The sequence below is a fragment of the Sardina pilchardus genome, chromosome 11 (genome assembly GCF_963854185.1).
Source record: "Sardina pilchardus chromosome 11, fSarPil1.1, whole genome shotgun sequence".
NCBI classification, from domain to species: domain Eukaryota; kingdom Metazoa; phylum Chordata; class Actinopteri; order Clupeiformes; family Clupeidae; genus Sardina; species Sardina pilchardus.
In genome coordinates, this window is record NC_085004.1 from 22844050 (window position 1) to 22857806 (window position 13757).

Below are 13757 nucleotides of genomic sequence, written 5' to 3' on the forward strand. Positions count from 1 at the left end.
TGCATTTGTGCATTTTTTTGCCACCACAAACCTCTAAGTATAGATTTGCCACTTACTTCATCTGGACAGCACTCAAATTGAGAATACGAAACATAAACTACACAGATATGGATTAACAGGGCAGAAAACCTAAAGTGTTTAAGTTGTTATTGTGACATAGTAGTCAATAACTGAAATTACAGTCTTTCAAAGACTTGTGGTTTCATAATTTCAACTAAAGCGTTACTAAGTAAAATAGGCTGGCAATAGCTCATCAATATACATCCAATTTCACTCATTATTACCCATTTGAAGCAGATTAGAAGGACAAGTAGAACTGATTGGACAGATTTTATGAATGTCTCCCATGGGCAGCGTCTTACCATCCATGGCTGTAAAAGAATGGATGCCAAAACCATAAAATGGATTGATAGCTGTGGGCTCAAAAGGAAAGCTCTCATTATCATTGTCGTGTTGCGAGTGGCTACTGTCTTCATTAGCTCAAACGCACTGAAGTATCGGATCTGTATTGACTCCAAAGGACTGCTGGGTGCCTGAAATTAATTGACCTTAAACACGAATGCTGAAAGGAGAGCAGATGAGTACCAGGCCCATATTTAATGAGCTATGGCACATAATCAATGCCTCCACAGCTTCGCAAGACCCACAGGGAGAGGTGGAGATTGTTGGCTCTACGTGCATTCCCCAGGGAATTTCAAATACAATATACAGTGGCTTTATGGTGAACATTTCAGACACTAATAAGCGAGTAATTCAGATGCAGAGGAAATGTCAATAGATCCCTGAAGCTTTGGAGCAGTAGTAGTCACACAAAAGGTGAAGGCCCATTGAGAGTTTAGGGCTGATGCCTTGTGCCCTCTGCCTTAAGGCTCCCATCAACCCTTCATTTAGCTTCCACCCCTCTGGAGATCAGACGCCAGGACCAAAAATGATCCCTCCATCACTCATGCCCTCAGAGAAAGGCTGGAACAGATTGCTTGTACCGTCATGAAATGAGAGGGAGCCATAACCCAAATCTATCAGCCATAACCCAGTCTATCCCAAACATGAATCAAATCCGAAGGCAGAGAGCAACCAGAGGCTGTGTGGAAAATGTAGAGTACCAGGTTTGATTTGGCAGAACATGGGTTTTAGCGGTGAGAGCGATTAGCCCTTTGGCATGTGTAACTGTCTCGAACATGCACAGGGAAGGCAGTGTTCTGTTTAAATACAGGATAATGACAAGAATTCCCCACTACACCAGACACTGACGTTCCTCTGTTGAGTAAAGAGTAAAACCAGGATTGGAAAAGACACAGACTATAATAGATCAAGCCACTGGGAGAAGAAAATGCTAGACAAACGGAGATACCAATGGATACGAGACCTAGAGGGACGCAAGGAAAAAATGTGAGCGATGTTAAAGGACTGAGACTTCTACAAATGAGAGGAGAGTCGTTAGGAGGGAGGGAGGAAGGGAGGGAAGAGGTATGCACACACGCAGTAGCTTCATCTACCATGATCACCATGGCGACTGCATTGCAAGCATTTGCATTGTAACTAGTGCCTTGTCAATATTTTTGTCTCATTAGAGTAAAGCCTTGCTTAATGCAGCAGGCCAAGGCACTGACAGCGGGGAGCCTGCACTCTTTCCATTACTTCACATCATTATCGCTAACACCCAGAGCCTGCTCTCCTCTCGGCGCAGCCACGACTGCAAGCCCCTCCCAGATGGCCGGCTCTAAAGGTCTCCAGAAGACCTCAGAAACTCTGACTGACTGACAAAAATATCTGCAAAAAGCTCTCCTCTCTTGAGAGTCTAATCAGCCACCGGCGTGTTGTTTGCGCGGTCTGTGTATCTATGAGGGAGAGTGCGGCGTAATTGCCGCGCTCACATCAAATGTTTCACTTTATGTATATGCTGTGCAATTTGTGCGCATTTGCTTTTGAATGAGCTGCATATTACCTGTATATCATACAGTACGTACATTGTATCTGTATGTTGCTTAACAGCCACTGAAAAACAGGGCCAGATTGCTTTTATGTGCTGACATACTTGGATAAAAGCCCTGTGATTCTGATGTCGTAAGGAAGTAGGGGTTTACTCACCGAGGACACATATTGGATCTCCCTGTTCAGCTTTGTTTCCCTGGGAAAGTCTGCCAGGTCCAGGAAATTGTCCACCACCACCTGGCCAATGATGTCGTGGCGCGAGAAGCGGTCAAAGTCGTAGATGCTGAAGTGCAGCTTCCTGGAGGGCAGCTCGCCGTAGGCCACGGGGAACAGGAAGACCTCGTCGAAAATGGGGTTCAGAGTCTTACGGTGCACCTTGGTCTGGTGCTTGGTCTTGCGGTCGGGAAGCAGGTAGATCTTGACGTAGGGGTCCGAGGTGCCCGAGAAGTCCTTGGCGGGCAGGTCCTCGGCGCGGTGGATCTTGACGATGAGCTGCTCCAGGTCGCAGTCGAACTTGAGGATGAAGTGCAGGCGGCCGCAGCCCCCGCCTCGCCCGCTGGCCCGGCTCTCGTCGCCCTCCAGGGAGCGCTGCTTGTACAGCTCGGGCTTGAGGCGGCCCAGGCTCATGCCGGTCAGCGACTCCTGCCGCTGGAACTGCGCCACGTTGAAGTCCGGGTTGGACAGGTTCATCTGCCGGCGGATGGAATTATTCCTTTTTTTTTTTCATCAGGACATAGGAGAGGAGGGAGAGAACAGGTAGAAGAGAAGTTAAATGGCTGGGGTGTGAGGGGAGGGGGGGGGTGGTTGAATGGATGGGGGGGGGGAGAGAAAGAGAGCGGTGCGGAGAGAGGGAGATGAGAGAGGATCAGCAGGTGAGAAGCCACTGCATCGAGCCTCCTGTTCATTTTGTGGATGAATGGGTCTCATCCGTCTCAGGTGAGAATACTCGCACCTGTCTGTCAGCGACGCCAGCACTGCTGCAGAATCTTTAAACAGGGAAGTCTTTCTAAAGTGTGCGGAGGGAAAAGTGGCACTCCTGAAGGTAAAATGAAGGGGAATGCTGACGCCCTGGATGGAATTTTGAAATCATAACAGACTGATATGATATTAACAATAGGGGGCAGGGGGTGGAGAAGGGTGGATGAGTGGGTAAATGCGGCAGCAAATTTTCACTGTTTTAAAATTAGTTCTGTTCACTGTCTGCATATTATCTGGGCTGATTTGGCGAGTGGAGCGGAATATCGTGGTTGGAACATTTTGGCTTCAGTGCAAATTGACCCCCTCCGGTACTTCCTCATAAACGTAGCGCATCAAGTGTCCACAGCAGAGAAGTGTGAATGATTTGACAAGAGCCCACGCCATACACATGGCTCAGCGGAGGGGCTTCTGACCTGGAGATGATGTCAGGCCTGAGAGATTGGGACAAATGCTTCTCTAGGGCTGGGAAACAAATATGTCAGCCCAAACTCTTTCTTGTCTATTCATTTCTCAAGCCTGCTTCTTATTTGTTAAATATTCTTTACTGCTTTTCATGGTGGCTTTTAGATGTGCATACTGTAGCATATAGATATTTACATTCCATCAGCAGCATTGCAGTACTAACATCTCTTAAAGAAATGAAGAGACCACATTTGATGGTCATATTCAAAATGAGACCTTCATCACCGTCAACTCATCTGAACATCACTCAGCAACTGTAGAATGCACATTGGTCTCTTAATTGTTTTCGAGACCTGTATATCCTACATGTATACACTACTAGCACAACCCCATTTGGATGATGAATGGTAAAACTCAAGTCAGCTTCACTTAAACCTTACCATCTACTGTACACCAGCAGTGTGTTTTGGCATCATAAGCATAGCATTAGTAGTCTTGGTCATTTTGGGAATCAGATCATGAGACATGGACATGTCCCCCCCCCCCCCATCCTCCTACTACCCTATTGCTTATTTACCCTCCTTAAAGGGACACTTCACCGTTTAGCATTAAGCTTTGTATCTTTAGAAAACCTGTCATGTTTTTGAATGGTCATGGATCATTCCCTCAGTTTGCCTTGAGATGGGAGAAATACGGATTTCAATGAAACCCATGAATAGGACTTCCTGCTTTCAATGATGTAAAATTATGATTTTTACATCATTGAAAGCAGGAAGTCCAACATGGAAATCCGTATTTCTCCCATCTCAAGGCAAACTGAGGGAATGATGCACGACCATTCAAAAACATGACTGGTTTTCTAAAGATACAAAGCTTAATGCTATTGGTGAAGTGTCCCTTTAAACTATTGCAACTGTGCCACAATAACTTCACTATATTGCAAAGTGTATGTGACAATAAAGAGTGACTGACGCAGTACTGACCCGATCTCTGAGTGGGACGTGGAGCGCACAGACGTGGACGCTGGGTCGGTGGTCTGCCGCTGCATGCGCAGGGTCCCGCCATGGATGGAGTTCTGCCGGCTCTTGCACTGCACCTCCAGGGGGATGTCAGGCGAGGTGTGGCTGATCTTCATGGCTGCCTCCGCCGTGGCCGTCGGCGTGGTGACGGGCGGCGGCGACGAGGGCACCGACGGAACGGCGGTGGTGGGCGCCAGCGACGGCGTCGGCGTCGTCGCCTTCACCACAGAGCCGCGGGCGCAGTCCCTCCTGTCGCAGACGGCGTCCACCTCGGTGTAGATGGCCTGGGGCTGCAGAGGGTGGGGCTCGGGGTGGCTCTGGTGCTCCTTGATGGCCGGGGAAAGGCCTCGCTCCCGCCATGGTATCCAGCAGAGCTTCCAGGAGACAAAGAGGGAGACGCCAAACAAGGCCAAACCACAGGCCGTCACCACCAGGGACAGCAGGCTTATGGACACATCTGCCAAAAGAACATTACAGGGAAGGCATTTACTTACAGAGTAGCAGCATTAGGGACACTGAGCTGATCACTTGCAAAGACACAGCACTAAATGTTGTACTAACCATGACCACAGAGAACATCTCATTTTCCACCAGTAACATGTACAGTACTGTACAATAATCATACCAGTGAATTGAAGAAAAATCACTTCAAACTTATTTTTTTTTGTATCTGGAATTGCCCACTGTTTACACCAATCTTCTCTGGTCAATCTGGAGGTTTGAGATCAAAAGTTCCAGACGCTGTAGTGTAAACTTTTATGTTAATGCCCTATAAAACATTCATGCCAGTATGATTGAGGTTAAAAATTGTCTGAGCATATTTGGTTCTTTGTTAATCAAACAAGCAAACAGTGAGAAATGAGCACATTTTGGATGTTTGTTTGATACAGAATTAAATGAGAAAGACTTTTTGATTGGAACAAGCAATTTATTTTTTCCTTCATTAAAATCATTACAGCATGAAATGTGCATACTTTGCACAAATGCTTTGGTTGACTGAACAGAAATGAAACCTACAGCCCAAATCGGCTAAAGTACACAGTATCCTTCGAAAATATCAATGAATATCAAGGACTCAGCATAGTCGGACGTCCTGCTGCATTCCCACTAGTGATACTTTTGGGAGAACCCACTACTCCACCCCCCCCACCCCCCCCCCCACCACCACCCCCCAATTCCACCCCTCCTCGGTGAGGAGTCTGAGACAGCAGACATTACTGCGGCTTTTTCAGAGTTTATTCAGATATCCGCTGCTGCACTCCGAGGCTGACTCACGGTCCCCAGCCACTTTCTTCAAAATAACTTCCACGGATGAGTGTGCCGTCACCCTGCGTTTGACTTAGCTCGCCCGCGCCGCGCCACCACCGCTGCTCTTTGAACACTGGGCTGCTGTCACCATTACAATGAGTTATAGCTGATAGCAACTCTAATGAAATCAGCGTGTTTTTAATTGAAAATGGGCCATGCCATTAATTATACATGCAACTCTCTTTCTCAAATTTAACCAAAAAAGAGAAAGAAACGGTGGCAAGATTCATTGGGGTTATCTGACTGAGTGTAATTATCGACACAATAAATCCCCTCATTCTAAGGTTGGAGGGGTTGGCAGCCATGGTTTTATTTGGCCAATTTAAGGAAAAGGAACAATGCCCCATGTCATTTAAAAAAGGCTACTAACAATTCATAAGCCAGTTGTTTATTCAGGGGACTTGACTGAGCATTAAGCTCTTTTACATTACATTTCACTTAATTGAATACAGGATCAGTTTGTCAAAAAGAAAGTGAGATTTAAAAAAAAAGCAGAAAGTAATTGTTCAAAAGGTAAAATTGGCATGTCATGAAGGAACATACATATTATCCAGGTGGTTTATGTGACACAGTTTATGTGATCACTGTTGCATTTAGAGGGTTTTGACCCAAATATACAGTAGGCTACTCGACTGATGATTAGAAAAGTAAACCACAACCAAATGGCAACATTCTAAAACGTAAAAACTTTTATTCCTAAAATCTGTGTCAGCGGCAGGACGGAATTCATCTGTTGGAGGGCTGAGGGAACACGCGGTATTTTGAAACCCACTTATGAATAATCTAACCCAGCGCTGCACTCTACAGCCTTGCAGTCCTGCAGGCGCAGAGGCACATGTTAGCAGATAAGCAAGAAGTCACGACAACATCTCTGAATCATCTCTCACGCCGCTTCACAGGGAACGGTGACGACGAGAAGTTCCACTCAACGTTTTTGCGAAGGGGGGTTGCCTCCCTGGCTCAGTGTTCTCCCTGAAGCCTTGAGACCCTGAGAGCTTCAGTGATCTTTTCAGGAGTGTGACAGGGGTTAGAGACACTGAGTGGAATAAAATGCAAATTTTTATCAACTCATCCGTTTGAGAGTGCTGCTCAAAAACAAGGCAGGGGAAATCCTGCAGGTTTCTATGTGAAGTGGAGATTAAAAATTCCGAATCCTGTCACTGAATTGCAATTTTTCACAGATGGTGCCAAGGAAAGTGAGCGCAACTGTGCTATAATGGCGGAATTAGTTTGAGTCTCTTGCATTTTGATGTCAACATATTTATTTCAGGCCATCAACCACAATTAATTATCCATCTATTTGGACGCCTTCCCATTTCTCATCCAGGAAAAAAAAACAAACAAAGGAAACAAGGGGGAAAAAAAGAGCGCTTCTTCAATTAATTTCCCTCTCTTGTCAATTAAGCTCCGTTTCTGTGGATTCTCCTGGGCTCTGTAGACAGAGGAAGAAGCTCAGCAGTTTGTAGACAAGTTTTCACAGCCTGACTGAAGACATCTGCCTGTTGTCTCACTGAGGAACATTATGAACATTAGATACATCATTGACACTCAGTTAAATAACCAAAGGGTGAGTGTGTGAGTGTTATTAGAAGAAAGATAGCAGTCCAAATGAATGTGTGTGTGTGCAGGAGCATGGAAGGCCCATTGCCTTTGATTCCAGTGGAAATGTACTGGGAGGGTGTGCTGCATTACGTATTCCCTCAGAATCTAAAGCCCAATACAATATTCACAGCTCTGGGCTTTCATTAATGAGGCCACATTATTTTTCCTGCAAGTCAAGCAATAGAAGACTTGTTTGCATATACACATGGATTTGTTTGTCTTTGCTCCCATATATCCTATGGCTTCCTCTAGATATAGGCTCACTGTATTACTGTATAACATAAACACGCATAGTTAATTAACAACCATTCTCCCATGATTTTGCCCTACATGTCATGGATCTCTTGGTTAGGTATTCATTGTACATTGTCGCTGTCCATAATTACGATAAAATTATCAGAGAGAAAATAAAGTCATCTCATTTATTTGTTTGGGCTAATCCTATTTTGTAATCTGCTTGGTTCATTCTATTTTGTTATGTTCTATTTGGACATCAAGTTGTGCTGGGACTCTGATAAATATTTCAGGAAAACAGAAAGTCTGCTCATTTCCATTAAGACTTGTGACAAAGCTGTAATATTCCATGTCATTAACCACAACACCATTCAAATTCTGACGGATCGTAACAACAGCAGTTTCAAACTGCAATCATTGCCATTCACCGCATTGAATCTGTGGTATTTGACATGGTATACAATTTACTTTTCAACCTCTCTGGACATGATGTTTACCTTTTTTATCCTCTACAGTATATGGAAAGGGAAGGTCTTTAACATCAATTCAATTTCTGTTTTATTCCTTCCACGAAGGCATCTCTCTCCAGCTGAAGGTATAGACAATCATAACTGCATTCCAGATGAGTCTTGCCTTTGTGTCTCTCCACTAGACCTTGTGAGTGGACCGAATGTGAATGAGAAAGCTGGCAGGGGCCTCGTATTGATCATCAAAGAACTAAACTGACGTGCGGGACGTCAAGCCTGGAATCCAAAAGATAAAGACGCTTGTTTGACTTTAAAAACTCTCTGGAGATGTTGGTGTTAAGGAATGTTTATGGTGTATCATCCGCCTCCGTCTTTCCATTGGGGGCGGAGAAGTGGGACCGCAGGCGCCATGTGTGGATATCACACCAGCCTCAGTGCTGCTGACAGTTCCTACAGGTTTGTGGAAACGTGAGATAGTGAACGCTGTCTTGCACACCATTTCTTTTTGATTTGCCTCAAGTCCATTTTCTCTCACAGCACCTGAGAGGAATGACCGAAGAATTTGTCGGTATTTGTTGGCAGAGAGCCCAGATACCACTGTTGAGCCTTCTGGTGGTGTCGTGGACACTAATTTAATGAAACGCCCATGAAGGAAAGTGCCTCTTGAAGGCTGTTCTGGTGGTTTTTGGTGATGGCTTTTTCTATTGCCCTCAAAGGATGATTAGTTAGTGATTCTGATTTTGACGATATAGCCTTCGTTTTTGATTGGCGGCTGAGAGAAATCCCCTTCCTATTGCACTCTGAATTTAACATCTCTCCTGCAGGGATGTAGTGGTAAAATAAGAGGTGGGTAAACTATCAATTCTGTGATCACAGTGAGTGAGGTGGACATGTGATATCGGATTTTATAAAAAGGCGTTCAGAACATGTTTGACGATGGTGGAGGTTATTGAGTAATGTTTATAGCAATACCAATGGTTTTCAAAGGTTCCTAGAGTGTTGAGGAGTGGAAATAATATGAATGTGGATAATACAGTGCATTTCTTTATGTTGAAAGTTGCAATTGGTGAATAAACTCTTTTGAAGGTGGATAAACTCTTATAAGAGGTGGATACACTCTGTTTCTCTGAGGTGGATCAACTCTTATAAGAGGTGGATACACTCTGTTTCTGAGGTGGATAAACTGTATACTTGCGCTTAGCCTCCACTGTATTCCTGCTCTCCTGTATTTGAAATGACTGTCTGTGTAGTGTATCAGATGCATGCCATGAATTCAGGAAGTCAATAGGAAGTCAAACAGTATCTTGTACTTTGGAAGCATCTTTGGTGTCCTCAGACAGCTTGATCATTCCTTAATCATGTAAATGTGCTTCGTAGGTCGTAGAAGGACCACACCTTTTTTTCACTGATGAAATTTGATCCTTGTCTTTCACCTTCATTCAAACAGTAATTCATCTTTCCCAGCCGGTGAGGGAATGATGATGGTGGGCATTATGCAGGTCAGTTTTTTTTTCTTCTTTCGCACAGCCACTTACTGGCTCTGACCTGATTTTGAGAGATGTGTTTTAATTTCCCTTGGGGTGGTCATTACAGACCACTCAGCAACCGGTATACAGTGAGCACGCACACACACACACACACACATGCACACACACGGACACACACACACACACACACACACACCACCCCACCCCCAGCATGTACATGAGTGTGTCTACTGTAAATATCTGTGGCACACATTTGCACATCTACCAGCACAGCTGTCTGGAGGCATCGTTTTCTCCAAGTCTGACATGTAGAAGTCTTCTTGGTCACCAGCAGTCTCGTGGTGCTGCTGGATGGAGATATCACTGGTGGCATCTGTATTCATTCCACATGGAAAATACGGTTGTTTTGAACGTGTACGGAGCAGAAAAGTACATGAGAATACTGCAAGCTGGCAGGCAGGCCTCTGCCTCATGTGGATTTGACATGGCTTGCTGATTTCAATATTTTCAAGGGTCTCTCTCTCTCACTCTCCCTCTTTCTCTCTCTCATTCGCTCTCTCTCTCTCTATCCTCTCTGTCTCCATCTCTACATTCTTTTGATCCATCTCATCCAAATTGAAGAGGCATTTCTCAGCTGTGGTGATGTATTAAAAACCAGGCCTGGGGCTTTGGGAAAAGACTAAGCCATTGTGGGTCTATGCAACAACGTTACCTCCCACTCACGGCTGTCAGTATGGTGAGGAGCATGTAGGTATTTCAAATAATTGCTCAGCACGGGAGCCTTTATACAGGCATGGAATGGGTATCTAACAGGGTCTAGGTCAGGCGAGCAGAAGCCTCACAGCGGAACATTTCTGTGGGGCTTTTTTTTACAGAGGCCTGGAATGGGTAAAGTAAGACAATGCCTCAGCTACACCCCTGTCTTGACTCTTATCTGTTTAAATGTCTTCATTGTCTTGTAAGTATTATCTGAATATTTCAAACCTCTCTAATCAAAGATTTATGCCAGTGGGTTTTATTTACGCCGTCATCTAATGAAGTCCAGCTTACGATCTATGAATATACGTACACATTTATACAACTGTTACTCGGAAATGAATCTGATTCTTCAAAAGGATTCATATTTGCAATAGTCATTAGTGCTTATTCATGGTTGTCAGTACAGGTTACCCTAGTGCCATTTCAAGTCCCTCTCATTCCAATTCACAATGACAGGTAGCTAACAGGCATTCCATCCCCCCATTCCGTCTTCTTATTGGTTCTTAATTGAACTGAGAAGGGGCCTGGGTACTTACTGTATAGTATTCTGTGAAACACCATTTAGACCCTTGAGGGTGTTCTGTGTTCGTGCAAACGGGTACGTGGACTGGTATCCCACTGACCTGTTCAGAGTCCGTCTTTCCCAAAGCTACCGCAATGCTGCTGTGTTCTCACTTTGCGCCTCAATGTCTTCAGAGTTAATCTTGCATGAGAGGGTAACCAAAAAACTCCCATCTGTACTGCTGTCTCACTTCCGCGATGAAGACAACAAGATCACACGCTTACGAGCGATAAATGGGTCACGTACTCTTCGGGGAAAACGTGTATGAGAGCATGTGTGCGTGCATGCGAGTGTGCGTGCGTGCGTGTGTGTGATGAGGGAATGTGTGTGTGTGTGTGTGTGTGTGTGTGTGTGTGTGTGTGTGTGTGTGTGTGTAACAGAGTTTTAAAAATGCTATTCATTCTATATAGTTTGTCATGCTTACATAATGGCGGACAGTGTGGTATGTCACTCTTGTGCCTGGGACGCTCTTTTGCCTAAATGCCCTCACTCACAACCAACGACAACGCACCTACATGTTACTTCATTTTCAAAGGCGCAGCAAGATGTAGTAATAGTAGCCTACTTCTACACTGATACTGAGATTTAGGCAGTCTTATCTGGTCGACTTCCTTATCCTCCTTTCCATATCCTTATGAAATATAGGCAATTCGGCATAGGTCACCATTTTCCATTGTTTGCACCGGTGAAATGAAAACTGGTTTTGAAAAGTATTTCATTAAACGTAAAGCGGGAGGCGATAGCACAAGTGCTAAGCGGCACACCCGCTATCACTTATTGGAGGAATGCTGAAAGGCAATGCAACAAGTCTATTGTGATTTAAATTGTCCCTGCATGCATGTGTGTCCTTTCGTGATCAACATCATTCAAGTTACCACTGTCGCTTACTCAAGAAATAGGTAAAAATTACTTTTTGGCTTGATTAAAAAAGTGATTTTAGGCTATAGGCTACTTGATAGCACAGAAAAGACAGTGCCGGCACTGCAATATTCGAGCATTAGACACCTACCTGAGTCGGAGTACCTCGGTCTGGCCAAGTCTCGGAAATAGTATATGAAATCCAAACAATTGTCATTTTGTACTTCGCCCTTAGAGCAGAGATCTGACAAGAGTTCTAGTGCCTTTTGACAAATCTCGTCCTCTCTGTCTCCAGGCATTTCCCACGAGCATCCTTCTGAATGGAGGGGCTCCTCGCTCGGCAGCACCGCACCACTCTTTCGCCGGAACAGACACCAATTCCCACACTCGTTACAAGCCAAGCTGCATCTGAGACTGCAGATCACCACATTGTTGCTCAGTGCCGAGTGTAGAGGAACAAGAGGTGGGAAACCTATTTGTATTATCTCTTACAAGCTCTGCGATCCGGAATGTCCCGTTAAGTCTACAGATTTGAAGTTGATTTCTTTAATTTAGTTTCTTCTTCGCTACATCTCACACCGAAGTCCCACTCGAAAGTGCCACTGGTTGATTCCGCATGCACACTCACACGCTCTCTCCGCACTGCTTTGCGCTGTCCGTTCTCAACGCGGTGCTGAAATGACTGCGCTCATGTCGATCGAATGAGCAGCGCTTGCGTCGCACACTTTTCTCTCATTGAGCTTTCCGGCGTTTCACTTTTCACTCCGATCCCCAGTCTCTCCGCCTATGACGTACAGCCTCAGCAAACAAGTCTCCAAGCCGCCTTCAACTTACCCTGTGCATCATTACAAAAAGATTAAGAATATTTCTCCGTGGATTATAAACGACCATCAAGCTTAATTAATTTTTGATCGAAGTTACAGCAATGATTACTTGTTACTTCTAAAATGTTTAGCTTCATTCATTAGCTTCATTATAAATTATGCTTTCCTTGACTTATCCAGACAATTTTCCCTTTGGTTTTGGACATGCCACAACGCATAGACTAGACAGTATGTATTGATGTATAACTCTATGACAGAGCATCTGTTGCCCCTAACAGGGAAGAATGTGGTGCTTCAATTTACCCGCATGTGCAAACAGATGCTACATGGTTCTGCTCTTGATTAATCCATACTTGCCATATGATGAGGAAACACCCTCTCCTACTGATAATTCTGTCCAATGGCAAGCCTATTTTAGCGCATGTTGGCAGAAGCCTATTAATCGTATGCTATAGTGGAAAGTGATTTCTTTCGGCAGTCTGCATGCAAAATGAAGCAGCTGATGGAATTAAGGTGTAACTGATGCATGTGGCATATACGCTCATCATTGGTTCCAGAATGTAATGTGTGTGTGTGTGTGTGTGTGTGTGTGTGTGTGTGTGTGTGTGTTTGAATACATCCACATGTACTGTGTGCTGTGCATGCACGTGTGCAGCTTGTGAGTGAGAAAGATAAGAACAAAATGCGGTAGCCTCCATTAACCACCCAATATAACCAAATATAATCTTGACCTATTACAATAGACAGACTATTGATTGCAGATGCAATACAGCCACAGCCCCTCCAGTCCCTCTCTCGACTGAGGCATGGACTAGCCGTAGAGGAGGAAGTGTGGAGGAGAATGGGAGTGGACAGACCCCAGCCACCCAGGGTAATGAAGATGCATGCACCCTCACCACCGAGCATCACCACTCTAAAACACCTGTCTGGCAGCGGACCCGGGGAAGTGAACCACCGTGTACTGATGGCAGTGGACACGGCAGAGCGTACCTCGCAAGGCAAGAAAAAGCCCATGACAGAGGGACCCACATTAAAAATGAGGGAGCCACTAGGGAGTAAGGCTAAGATGGTCACACAGCCACACACACACACACACACACACACACACACAGCCACACACACACAGCATAACAGCTGAAATACTCGCGGCGCTCCCTCTGCCTCCATTCTGATGAGAAGGCATCCATGAATGACTGATTCACCGGCCGGCCGGCTGGCCTCTGGCTCGGCAGCGGAGTACGGAGATATACATTAATAAATCATGCAATACCACAGACGCCAAGAGACGCGGCGTAGTGTAGTTTACTAAAGGTGTATAAAAGCAC

At 45.0% G+C, this 13757-nt stretch overlaps 1 protein-coding gene across 2 annotated transcripts in view; it reads right to left on the minus strand.

The window, feature by feature from the left end:
* Positions 1–12232, minus strand: part of syt9a (synaptotagmin IXa) — a 221032-nt gene extending 208800 nt beyond the window's left edge. For both annotated transcript variants that reach the window (XR_009940586.1, XM_062549280.1), the window contains exons 1-3: positions 11760–12232; positions 4296–4788; positions 2089–2644 (exon numbers count right to left, since the gene is read on the minus strand). Coding sequence is in view for 1 of the 2 variants with exons in the window: in XM_062549280.1 (XP_062405264.1) it covers positions 2089–2644; positions 4296–4788; positions 11760–11907 (1197 nt within the window). In the remaining variant the exon portion in view is untranslated. The remainder of the gene's footprint in view (positions 1–2088; positions 2645–4295; positions 4789–11759) is intronic.
* Between the last annotated feature and the right edge of the window lie 1525 nt (positions 12233–13757).